The 13239-nt window shown below is 40.7% G+C and overlaps 1 protein-coding gene across 1 annotated transcript; it reads left to right on the top strand.

The window, feature by feature from the left end:
- The first annotated feature begins 4152 nt into the window (after positions 1 to 4152).
- Positions 4153 to 12270, top strand: LOC148128624 (vomeronasal type-2 receptor 26-like). The gene is made up of 4 exons (XM_087948706.1): positions 4153 to 4287; positions 6147 to 6374; positions 7933 to 8059; positions 10893 to 12270. Exons 1-4 carry the CDS (start codon positions 4153 to 4155, stop codon positions 11786 to 11788), a joined length of 1386 nt encoding a protein of 461 aa, XP_087804832.1. The 3' UTR covers positions 11789 to 12270.
- Positions 12271 to 13239: the final 969 nt, after the last annotated feature.

The raw sequence follows: 13239 nt of genomic DNA, 5'->3' as shown, positions 1-13239 counted from the left end.
CAACGCCCAAGATTGAATCTTCTTCCACTGAACCCAGGCAATAATTATTCTTGAAACAGAACTGAAAGCTTTTAAGATAGGGTGAGATGATGAGCAAGGTCATCAGACTTTGTCAAGATTGAAACTCTTATTTTGTCTCAAAGAGGTTATTTCTTCCACTCTTCTTCCGACGCCCAGTTCAAAGCAGCATGTGAGACCAACAGGATGTTGTCATATATGCTTCATGCCCAATGGTTTGTCGCTCTGCTGGCCCATATTCAGTCCCCAGAGCCAAATGGGTTCAAGGACTCAGAGGCTGAGGGGGACCCACAGAACTATTACAGCTTTCAGGTAGATATTTCATTATATTGTCTCAAAATCAGAATGCTCCTTCACCAATAAGAATGACCTTCAAATTTCTCTGTAGGTCACCCAGTACAGATCTCTTTGATCTGCTAGTTTTTCTCTCTTTCTGTCTCATTTCATCCTTGGCTCATCCTTTTCAGCTGATGAACCTGATTTGAAATAATCAAATGATTAATCAGTAGATACCTTCGGTTTTTCTTGACTTTGAAGAAGAAGCATTTGATTTTCTTGACATCCTCTTAGCAGAGTTGGAATATGGATGAACAAGGATGGTTCTTCCCTTCCACCACTCTGATGTCCAATAAGGTCATCTGGATGGGTAGAAAATGAACTTTTTATGTGAAAATTGTATGTGTCATTGCAGGTGTCTCTATTAGTATGGTCCTTTATCAATCTATATTTACCTGAATGAATAGCCAATTTCCAATTATGTAATTATTAAAAATAGAAGAGAGTGGCGATGAAAGATCGAAAGTCGTTTGAAAACTTAACAATAATACACAATGGCTAATCACGCGAGAATTGAATAACGATTTGAAATCACCAGGTAAGAAACATAATGGCTTTGAAGAAAACCATAAAGTTGAAGATTTAAATGAGATTAGAAAACAGGTTCAATGAGTCATTATTGATTTATATTAAATAAAGATGCAGAATCGGCAATTGCACCGCTTATATTCCACTCAGTTTGGTGAATTGAGACAGCCAAACAGCGAACAGTATTCATGGCAGGAGAAATTATCAAAGATATACAAACACATTTCAACCAAATGGCAATTGGGGAAGCATTGGCAAACATTTTCTTCACCAGGGTGGACTTGTGAGAAATGTAAGAGTAAAAATTGTGATTAAACTATTAGCTATTACTGGGATTACTGAGTAAAGAATTAGATAACATTCATAGTGTTTATAAATGGTAACTTTGGCAAGATTGTTGTTTGTTCAATAATGGAAGAATCATGGAATTCTCACAGTGGAGGGCTAGATTGTGAAAAATGTAGAATTTGCAGAAATGAAAAATTATCTGTTGAAAATAAGGTGGGAAAACAGGTTTTATTCTTTTCTTTTTTAATTTCTTGACCTTTTCTTCCTTTCTATTTTTGTCATTCTTTTCTTCTTTAATTAATATTTCATTTGCATAAACAATTATTTATAAATATAAATTTTAAAAAGAGAATGCTAACAATAATTAGACTAACTCAAAAGAGTATGCATTCAATATCCAAAAATAAAAGAAAAATGGAGAGTATCCCAGAGTTCTATTTGATAGGTGAGATTTTTTTGGGTGGGGTCGGTATTTAAAAATGCCCAAACCTTAGAATGATATTGATCAAAAACAGGATTGTTAATTAATAATTAAAACAAACGTTGCCCAACATTGACGTCCTGATACACTACACTTTCAGAAGTTCGCGTAGCAACAGAGAATGGGAAAACCACTCCTTCCTCAAAATCCAAGAATCATCAAGAATCCCAACATTGGGTCTAATGTCACCTTGACACAAACATCTACGACAATTTTTTCATATAATAAACAGACTGTGAGGCTTATGACCTGCTTCTGAGGGGGAAAGCCAATGTCCCAACCAGTAGTTGTAGCTGTATAGAAACATGGCCGTTCTTAGTTTACTGATACTGACATCTCCATCCATCACCATGGGAACCAACAAAACTTCACAGTGTCTTCTTTAAGTTGGTAAATCACTTTAGATACTGCAACTATGAAGGTGACATCTTCTGCTGTAAACAAGATAACAGTTCTTACCAGTAACTGCATGAAGCAAGGATGAAGGTCTATTCATAAGAGAAGATCAGGCAGAACTTTCTGGGTAATAATTCCTTGTAATAGACAGTAGACTGTGTATCTCTTGCTTGTTTATTTAGAAGAAGCAAACACGGCTAGTTGAGCTTGGTGGTGGTCAGTTGTTAGAAGTGCAGTACTGCAGGCTAGTTCTGCTAACTGGTGCTGACTGCAATTTGGCAGTTCCAATCTCACCAGGCTCAAGGTTGACTCAGCCTTCCATCCTTGCAAGGTGGGTGAAATGAGGACCCAGATTGTTGGGGGCAAGCGGCTGACTCTGTAAACCACTTAGAGAGGGCTGTAAAGCATGTGCTAATTGCTTTTGCTATTGCTATTGAAGTGAGAAGATTAGATATAGAATAGAATTCTTTATTGGCCAAGTAGTGATTGGACACACAAGGAATTTTTGTTGGTGCAAATGCTCTCAGTGTATATAAAAGAAAAGATACATTGTCAAGAGTCAAGAATCATAAGGTACAACACTTAATAATAGTCATAGGGTACAATAAGCAATCAAATCATACTAGGAAAAAGTCATAACTCATAATGATACAAGTGATGAAGTTACAGCCAAACAGTCACAATTGGGAGGGGATGGGCAATAAGGAGTGAAGGGAAGATTAATAGTAATAGTAGTGCAGACTTTGTATATAGTTAGACAGTGTTGAGGGAATTATTTGTTTAGCTGAGTGATGGTGTTCGGGGGAAAAACTATTATATATTATAGATTTTAGATTAACAGAGTTGGAAGGGACCTTGTAGGTGATCTAGTCCAACCCCCTACCTAAGCAGGAGACCCTACACCATTTCTGACACATGGCAGTCCAATCTCTTCTTGAAAGCCTCCTGTGATGAAGCTCCACAACTTCCAAAGGCAAGCTGTTCCTTTACTTGATTGTTCTGTCAGAAAGGTTCTCCTTATTTCCAGGTTGAATCTCTCCTTGTTCAGTTTCCATCCATTGTTCCTTGTCTGGCTTTTGGGTGCTTTGGAACATAGCTTCACCTCTTCCTCTCTGTGGCAGCCCCTGCTATCTGCTATCATGTCTCTACTGGTCCTTCTCTTCACTAGACTAGCCATGCCCAGTTCCTATAACCGTTCTTGTTTTAGTCTTCAGGTCTTTAATCTATCTAGCTGCTCTTCTTTGCACTTTTTCCAAAGTTTCATAATCTTTTTTGTAATGTGATGACCCAAAATGGATGCAGTATTCCAGGTGTGGTCTTACTAAAGCTTTATGAAGCGGTTCATGTGGTCTTGATTCTATGTCTCTCTTTATACAACCAAGGATTTTATTAGCTTTGTGGCTGCAGCCGCATATAAGTAATTCATGCTTAAATGATCATCCATTTGGATTCCAAGGATCCTTTCAGAGTTACTGTTTTTGAGCCACGTTTCAGGTAATTTGTTTTTCCTTCCCAGGTGTAAAATGTTACTTTTCTCCACATTAAATTTCATTTTGTTGGATTCAACCTTGTCTTGTTTGGATATGAAAGGCACAATATGCATACAGATAAATATCTATGGAGACATGGTGGGTCAGTGGTTAGAATGCAGGCTAATTGCCCACAGTCAGGAGTTTGATTCTGACAGGCTCATGGTTGATTCAGCTTTCATCCTTCTGAGGTGGGCAAAACGAGGACCCAGATTGCTGGGGACCATATGCCGACATTGCAAACTGCTCAGAGAGTGCTGTAAAGCATTGTGGAGTGATATATAAGTCTAAGTGGAATTGCTATTGCTATATAGTTTCTACTGAGCATGGATCCTTTTATGAGAAGTAAGATTACCATTCTGAGCAAAGGTCTTTCCACATTCCATGCATTTGCCCACAGCCATATGAGAGGCAATGTAAACAGAATGACTAGGAGTGGAACAATTCCTCCATTAGGACTGCATATTGTTTTTATAGTCTCTCTCTCTCAAAAAAAATAACTTCTACTTTCCTTTTCAGATCAGTCACGGTTTTGATTCCCAGGTTGTGAGTGATGAAAATCCTTTCTTCTACCCAATGCTCCCTGCTGAAGGAGGCCAGTACCCAGGGATCGTGAAACTGGTCCTCCATTTTAGGTGGACCTTGGTGGGTCTCCTTGCTCCAGACACTGAGAATGGACAAAGGTTCATGAGGATGTTGACTTCCATGCTGGTCAGGAATGGCATTTGCCCAGTTTTATCACAAATCTTTATCCCAGCTTCTCGGAAAGCGAACATAAAATGGCATTTATACCTCAGTTGGAGAAATGTGAATGTCTTTATTTTTGGTGCAGATTTCAGTTCATTCAATGTAGGGGTTTTACTTATGGATCTAGTATTTGAAAGGCTTATGGAGCCTCCTAGAGGAAAAGTCCTGCTCACCACAATCCGCTGGGACTTCACTATTTATATGAAAAAACAATCTTTTCCTGTTGAATACATCCATAGCATATTTTCCTTTCCTATGAAGAAAAATCAAATTGCAAAGGATGGTAGTTATTTGAACCTTTATTCTTTTATGAGGCACTATGCAGAGATCTCCTTCCTGTGTTCCTATACCAACAATGCTTTTTGGGTGAAAGTCTGGAGACGGTGCAGGCAGAGAGAAGATCTGGAAGCTCTCATGGAAGAGGAGATGGATCCAATCCTGACTCGGGACAACTATTTCATTTACAACACAATCTGGGTTTTAGCACGGGCCTTAAATGCAGCTTATTTATCCAGATCCAGGAGCACATTTAAAACTGGTGAAAAAGTGAAAACTCCAAAGATGAATGCGTGGCAGGTATTTATTTTCTATTGCACAGCTCCCCATAACAGCTGAGAATCTATGTTTACAATTGTAAAAATCTGACAATTGTTATACTGTATTCTGAATATAAAAATTACATTAAATTCCAATTTACCAAAACGTGTGCTGTGTATATTAAGCTGTCTAACATTGCTGATGCTCTCACTTCCTGGGCTTTACCCAGGTCTCATTCTTTGGCTAAGAATCCATTTGATTTTCCTTCCCTGGCTCAAAACTGTCAGTAGAATCATAGATAACAAAGGATTTCATCAAAGTGCAGTATATAGAGAAGCCTCTTTGGACAAAAAGCTAAGAGGGCTAAGGCCAGGTGAGAAGATGAAGGGTTGGACTGGGAAAAGCCTGGAAGGAACAAGAGTGAAGAATAGTCCACAAAGTATTCCATAGATGTTCCATAAAATTGAAGGAGGTGACCTTCACTCAGGGGTTGGATTCTACCGGTTTGGACTGGTTCTATAGAACTGGTCTAAAGGGGCGTGGGGGAGGGGGCATGCCACCAGGCTCCATTTTTTGCCTTCCTGGGCCCCAGGGAAGCCTTCTGGGAGCAAAAATGCCCCCCAAGAGGCTTCCCTGAGGCCCAGGAGGCAAAAAAATGGAGGGTGCTGCAAAAAAGCAAGAAGCCATGCCCACCCAGTCACATGGCTATGCCCACCTAGCTATGCCCACTTAACCATGCCCACAGAACCGGTTATTAAAAAAATTGAATCCCACTCCTGCCTTAACTGTTACCAGATATCATCTTTCACCATGCATATATTGGGGTCTCTGCTCCATGGCAAGTTTCCCATCTGTTACCTCAATGCAGAGTTTCATAGGCACAAGCTACTAGTCCCCACAAAGGTCCCCACAGTCATCCTCAAAATGAGCAAAGATATTTCTCTTCCTATCTGCCCATTGACCTGTAAACCAGTTGTTCATAACATTTCTTTTATGTTTTATTTCGGTGTTGTTGTGCACAACTTCCATTTCCTTTAGGGTTTTAATTTTGGATCTCAATAGTTCATACTGGATATATCTTTTGGTTTGGTTACTTCCCATTGGTTTTCCAAAGTTTGCAATAACAATTATGAATGGAAAAGACAAAGAACATCCTTCACCATCCTCCTTTTCCAAGCCATTCTTGATCCTTCTAACAAGATTTTTATGTCAGCTGAGATGGAGGAGTCTTACCAAAGAGTTTTCTATGTCCTGTGTAACATTGCCTATTTTCTCTTCCATCCCAGCTTCATTCTTTCCTTCGAACCTCTCAATTTTATAATAATTCCATCAATGGGGTCTATTTGGATGAGAATGGAGAGCTGGTAGCTGACCTGGACATTGTGAACACTGTGGTTTTCTCCAATATGTCTTTTATCAAAGGGACCATTGGGAGGCTAGAAAGAGTGGGATCCCTGGATTTCAAGTTGATAATGAACCTGAATGCTATTGCAAAGATGGAGATGCTGAACAAGGTGGGGAAAAGACTTTATTCTGCTCTTTATGAAGGTCTTTCCAAGACTATTGTAAAATTGGAGCAGGGGTGGACATGGGATGCAGTGGTGAGATTCAATTTTTTTTATTACCAGTTCTATGGGCATGGCTTGGTGGGTGTGGCAGAGGAAGGATACTATAAAATCTCCAGACAGAGGTGGTATTTGCTGGTTCTCCAAACTACTCAAAATTGTCACTACCGGTTCTCCAGAACTGGTCAGAACCTGCTGAATACCACCTCTGTTGGGATGTCATCTCAGTTCTCCCAGAGAGGAAACATCTTCCCATTCGATGTTCAGGTGTCTATGAGAGAAATATCCTTAACTATTCCAATGAACTGTTTATCAAACTTCTACAAGGAATCTGGGTTTATATCATGGGACAAAATGATTGATTTTGTCAAAACAGAAATCTATTCAACTTTCTTTTCAGTAGGTACATTGAGAATCTATATATATAAAAGCGAAATACCACTCACGCACCATCACAAAATTTCCAGAACCATAAAGCTTACAAACTTGAACATATGAATTGACGTATGTTCCTCTTGGTTTCTAAGTGCTTACTAAGAAAGGATTTTTTTGAAATGACCATCAGAGCATTAATATTTCATATATTATTATCAACACCCTCTGATGCTAAGGAGTTCTACTCCCCCTCACCATCTGAAAAGAAATCTGTTCCAAATGCAAAACACAAGCAGAGGAGAGGAGTTTCAGTTTCAGTTTTAGTTTCACAGCACCAAGGAGCTTTAGTATAGAACAGTTGAACTAAGCCATGCCCAGGCTCCTTGCTGTCTCCTTCTTGCTCACATAGCAAATACTGATTCAGTTTCCAAACAGCTCTCAACTCTCTCACACACTGACAGGACGCTAGCCAGATGAATACCGATGGATGCTGATAGGCAGAGGCAGAATTTTCCCCCCTTATTTTTCTCCCCAAAAGCTTAGCCCGACCACATAGTTTCATAGCGAAGCACAGGTATCGAGCTAGTTTAAAATAAAATTGTAGTAGGAGAAACATTAGAAGAGAAAGTAAATAGACAAACAGCAAGCAACCACATGAGTTTTAGGAGCTCTTAGTTTCTTGTAGTCTTTCAATTTAGCAAAGCTAAACCTTGAATTGGAGATGTGGTGGCTCAGTGGCTAAGACGCTGAGCTTGTCGATCAGAATGGTTGGCAGTTCGGCAGTTCAAATCCCTAGCACCACGTAACAGAGTGAGCTCCCATTACTTCTCCCAGCTTCTGTCATCCAGCATTTCAAAAGCATGTAAAAATGAAAGTAGAAAAATAGGGACCACTTTGGTGGGAAGGTAACAGCACTCTGTATGCCTTCAGCATTTAATCATGACCACGGAGACATTTTTGGACAGTTGGCGCTTCAGCTTTGTAACATTGATGAGCACTGCCCCCTAGAGTCAGAAATGACTAGCATGTATGTGCGAGGGGAACCTTTACTTTTTACCTTTTAAACTTTTCTATTTTAGGAAATAAAATAATTCATATTGTGGAAGTTATTTTTTCCCCTCTTTCTGGCCAGCCCCAGCCTCCTTCCAGGTGTGTGGAAAGCTGTTCTCCTGGATTCATGAAGGTGGCTCAGGAAGGGAAGTCCATCTGCTGCTACAAATGTCGTCCTTGTGCAGAAAGAACCTTCTCCACCCAGGAAGGTGAGTGACAGCAGGAAAAAGGGAGGATCATAGATCTCTCCTGAGATTTTCCATGAACAATTATTTTGAAAGGCTTAGCCAGAGTCCCACCTCTTAAGCCTTGATCAACATATACATGGATGTCATAGTGGATTATAATAAATGATCTAGGAGGTTAATGTCAGCTTTGGAAGCCACATTGAGATCAGATGCTCCCACACTGCTACATCTGAGCACATCATAGATTGTACTTAGTGGTTCGGTTATGGCAGTGGAAAGCTTTTTCAAGAAAAAGGCACATAATCCACCAGGGCCAATAAACAGAGATGGTTTTAGTTTACATAATGCCTTTTCAACATTATCTTCTATAAAACTAATATGTAGCATATCGTTATAATTATTTATGGCATGATTAGGAAATGTGGGGCATGAGCCACTGCTGTTGACAAAGACTGAACTGAAAAAATGTGTTGGGCTTAATGGCTTCATTATTATAGTCTTTCCTGTTAGGTCCTTTTTAGGGGTGGCATGGTTTTCAAGTCTTTAACTTTGGTATTTACAAAATTATAGAAGGAGCCGGTGGATTTTGTATGTAACAGTTTTTCCTCTAGTTTACAGTAGTAATTGGTGCATTCTGCCTTTATCTGACAGCATAGTGTTTTGTAGCGGCTTTTAAAGTTAGCTATGTAGCCAGTTTGGGTTTTTTTGCCAAAGATATTTTTTTCTTTTGATTGGCGCTTCCTTATTGTTTTGGGTAATTTGTTTTTTCTGGCTTTGGGGGTTGCTATTGGTACATATAGTTTAATGACTCTTTTGACTTTGAGCAAAAATTTTTATAATGGTCTTCAGCAGTATTATAGCCAGTGAATAGAATATACCAATCAAGAGATGAGAGGTCGGCAGCTATGAGATCATAGTTGGCTTTTTGAAAGTTATAATTTGGAGTCCTGTCATTATGACCCTCTTTGCAGGGACGTAAATTGAGACAAAAGTCAATCATGCTGTGGTCACTGTTAGAAAAAGGTTCTTTTATTTGTAGTCCATAAATTGTATTTAAACTGTTGCAGAAGATGAGATGATCCAGTCCCAAAGTAGTAACGGGATTGTACAGGATTGCATGTATAGGTTCAGTTATACATTCATTTAGGGTCCAATTAATTAGAGGTAGATGTATTTATGGACAAATTGCAGATGATGGTCTCAGGAAGATCAAGTTCCTGTGTAACTTGAATCTTTTTCAGATCTAGGGACTTTTTATAGAAAATGGCAACACCACTTCCTCTACGGCTTTCATGGTCAGATTGGAAAACATGATAATCACATTGTCAGCGTTTCAGAAAACTTCCACTCCAACAAATAACTCCGAGACAGGCATCTTCTCAAAAGTTCTGGTTTATTTGGATAGTAAACTGGCATATCTGGGGAATCCCGAATCTGAAAGTTCCGGGCTTCCTTGCAATAAGTAAAAACTACAAATCTACCCCCTGCACCTCTCATTGCATCCCATGCCCCAATCACCATCCATCCCAACTTGAGACATCCTCTCAACCAGGTGCAGAAATAACATGACCTTGACTTAGAAGAAGAATGCTATTATGTCTAACCACATACACTCCAAGAAATCCCCCCTCCCATTTTCCCAGGCTCAAGCATGTGGCAGTGTGGAAGCGTCTGGTCTCAATATGGCTTCCAAAACTGACACACGTACTGTGGTAATGGAGTCTGGAAAGGATACATTCAACCACATCTTGAAAAACGAGTTTAGATGGAAAAGGGCCACATTTAGTAAGAGGAGGAATTCAGGCATTTTATTTGCAAGTATTCTTGCATTTATTAGCTTGCATTTAAGGTCTGTAGTGGTGGACCCGGAAGAAGTTGGGGGCGTGCGTGCCTAGTTTTGGTTGTTGGGGGTGGTGGCAGTTGGGACGTGTGATGCTGGTCTTGCATTTGACACAATCAGCGCAGTAGTCAATGTATAGTTTGGTCTCACCTTGGTCCTAGCATCTTTTAAGTTCTGAGCAGAGATCGTGAGCAAGGGCACATTGTAGTATTGATAAGTTGGGCTGTGAGCAAAGTTTCTCATGGTTAGTACTGCTTTCTGTGAGTAAGTTGATTGTGTGGCTGAATCTGCATTTGCTGGTTTCATTCTTGCAAACAATTCTGCAGAAGCGTGGGGCCACCCGAACAATGCATTTGATTAAACAATGTGTTAAAGGGTGTTCTGACCAAGGCTTCCAAGACTGTAATTAAGCACACGCCTAGTCCAAACAACTCTTGTTTTATTTCAATGCTGGGAATTATGTTCATTCCCAGCCCGTAATGAGTCCCAAACACTCCCTCGAGATAAGCACCCACCTTTATCTCCTTTGAATTGCTGCCAACAACTAAAGTGCCAAATTAACTGTAAAAAATCAACTGAAGTTCAAAGTCCACACAGAGCTTCAAGGTTTAATCCGAACAGAGCAAACAACTTTGCTTCCTGCAAAGTTTTCTTTACCTTTGCACTTCCTTTATACCTTAGGAGAGGGGCAATCACCTCCAAGCCTTACTCCCAAGTTGCCCCTTTTGTCTTAGCTGCTCTTGCCTCCTAGCAGCTCTGCGCACGTGCGCACTGGGAACAGGCTCCCCTTGTTCCGTTGCCTCACTGCTGCCAGACTCTGGAGGCTTCGGAGTCAGCACACAACTCCCAAATGGTCCTGGCCCCATCTCTGCATTGGACGCAGGACCCTCATCCAAGTCCTCCCCAGACTTCTGAACTGGTCCCCATTCTTCCCCATTGTCTGATTGCACTGCCATCTGCACAGGCTACTGGCTAACCACAACAAAGGAAGACCATCCTCTTGCTCTTTTTCAGATGCAGACAAATGTACCAAATGTCCAGATGATCAACATCCAAACATCAATCAAGTTCACTGTATCCCCAAGATTAAAAGTTATCTTTCTTATAAGGAAAATCTGGGGATCATCCTGACTTCCATTGCCTTGTTCCTCTCTTTAACCTCAGGCTTTGGCTTGGGGATCTTCATTAAATTCATGGAAACACCAATTGTCAAAGCCAACAACCGGGACCTCTCCTATATCCTCCTGGTCTCCCTCCTGCTTTCCATCTTGACCTCTTTCCTGTTCATTGGCCGGCCAAGGAGAGTGACTTGCCTCCTCCAACAAACAGCCTTCAGCATTGTCTACTCAATTGCCATTTCTTCAATCTTGGCCAAAACGATCACAGTGGTGTTAGCCTTCTTGGCCACAAAACCAGGGAATAAAGTGCAGAGATGGTTGGGGAAGAGCTTGGCCAACTCTATCATCTTTTGTTGCTCTGGTCTCCAAACTGTCATCTGCAGCATGTGGTTGGGAACTTTCCCCCCATTCCCTGATTCTGATATGCACTCCCAACTTACAGAGATCATCCTACAATGCAATGAAGGTTCTGTCACCATGTTTTATGTTGCCCTTGGGTACATGGGCTTCCTGTCTGCTGTTTGCTTCACAGTGGCTTTCCTGGCCAGGAATCTTCCCGGGGCCTTCAATGAAGCCAAACTGATCTCCTTCAGCATGCTGGTCTTCTGCAGTGTCTGGGTGTCTTTTGTGCCCGCCTACCTGAGCACCAAAGGGAAGTACATGGTGGCAGTTCAGATCTTCTCCATCTTGGCCTCTAGTGCTGCATTGCTGAGCTGTATCTTCATCCCCAAGTGTTATATTATTATTTTTAGGCCCGATCTGAATACCAAAGAACATTTGATGTCAAAATAAAATAAAAAAATGACTTTTACAAATGTATTATTTTTCAAAAATGACATTTACTAGGCTTGATAAACAGGTTTTGGTCATTTAACATTTGTTTGTTTATTAAACCTAAATGCAACAACATAAAAACTCATACAAACATATATGGGTATCTCTCCTTATCTTCATAGAGATCCTCCTTCATATGGAAACAGTTCCAATGGAAGTAGAAGACAAACATGATAGAACAGCCCAAGCACGATTATTCAGTTGGACTCTAAATTGTGGAAATTTGTGGGTAATCCACTGACTTTAAGAATATCTGTGAGAACAATAGGCAAAGTCTTACACCTGTCTAATTATATCAGATACCATGGATTCTGTTGGTTAATGTGTGGAAAGATAGATTTGAAAACAGTGACTTGAGATGAGATGCCTCTTTCACAAATAGCAAAAAGAATAAGAGACAAAATGGAAATTCTGTCTGTCTGTCTGTCTGTCTGTCTCTCTCTCTCTCTCTCTCACACATACACACACACACACACACACACACACACATGTGTGTGTGTACAAACACACACCTACACCACTCTCTCTCACACACATACACACATATGTGTGGGTTGTGTGTGTACGTACATTTTTCAAGAGCTCCATTGCACTGATGAACTCATGAGGTCCTGAAAGCTCCATGATAAAGATATTTCTGATAACAGAAATATGCAGTAAGTCATCTTTGATTTAGTCAACTTTGAAAGTATTTGAAGAGAGAGAAAAATGGACTAAACGTTAGAATCTTGTGGGCTGTCCCAAGAAGGAATGTCACCATGAACTCTCCTGACATTGACCTATACATGGTCACCCACACATAAAGGGATCAGAATACTAACTTCCAACCCTTTCCTTTTTGTCAGATGTGGCAAAAATAGTTGACCTCTGGGCAGCTTCTGGAATGGATGGTCTCTACTTGCAGCTCCATAGTTAACTCTGGATAGAGAAGCCTCAGGGATGCCCTTCTGCCATTTTCATCCATATATTATTTTCTTATTTGCATGGCATAATTCTGAATTCCAGAGGGCCTCCAGAGTCTGGGGGAGGCCATTTTCACTCTCCCAGAGGTCTGGGGGAGGCCTCTGGACCCTTGGGAAGGCAAAAACGGCCTCCCCTGGGCTCTGGAGGCTCACTGGAAGCTGGAAATCCCACCTGCTGGGTGGGATTCAATATTTTTAACAACCGGTTCTGTCACCGTGGCTTAGTTGGTGGCCGTGGCTTGCTGGTCATGTGACTGGGTGGGCATGGCCACTCAACATCACTCACATCAAGGGGTGCTTCTCCTTGCCTGGCCTCTCATGACAATGGGGATGCTGCAATGATCGTAAGTGTGAAAAATGATCATAAGTCACTTTTTTCAGTGCCATTGTAACTTTGAATGGCCACCAGTCTTAGACCAAAACTCAAAAAGGGTATTTGAATGTCAA

This window comes from Notechis scutatus, unplaced genomic scaffold (assembly GCF_049901735.1).
Source record: "Notechis scutatus isolate UNSWTSFEM ecotype Mainland unplaced genomic scaffold, rNotScu1.2 NSCUCTG85, whole genome shotgun sequence".
Classification (NCBI taxonomy): Eukaryota; Metazoa; Chordata; class Lepidosauria; order Squamata; family Elapidae; genus Notechis; species Notechis scutatus.
The sequence above is the reverse complement of the archived record's forward strand: the minus strand, read 5'-3'. Positions and strand labels throughout refer to the sequence as shown.

Bases quoted from the DNA above. Each gene is read 5' to 3' on its own strand.
- LOC148128624 (XM_087948706.1), top strand. From the start codon at position 4,153: ATGCTCCCTGCTGAAGGAGGCCAGTACCCAGGGATCGTGAAACTGGTC. The intron at 6,375-7,932 runs GTGGGGAAAAGA...CTTTCTGGCCAG, and splicing joins AGATGGAGATGCTGAACAAG to CCCCAGCCTCCTTCCAGGTG. The intron at 8,060-10,892 runs GTGAGTGACAGC...GCTCTTTTTCAG, and splicing joins AACCTTCTCCACCCAGGAAG to ATGCAGACAAATGTACCAAA.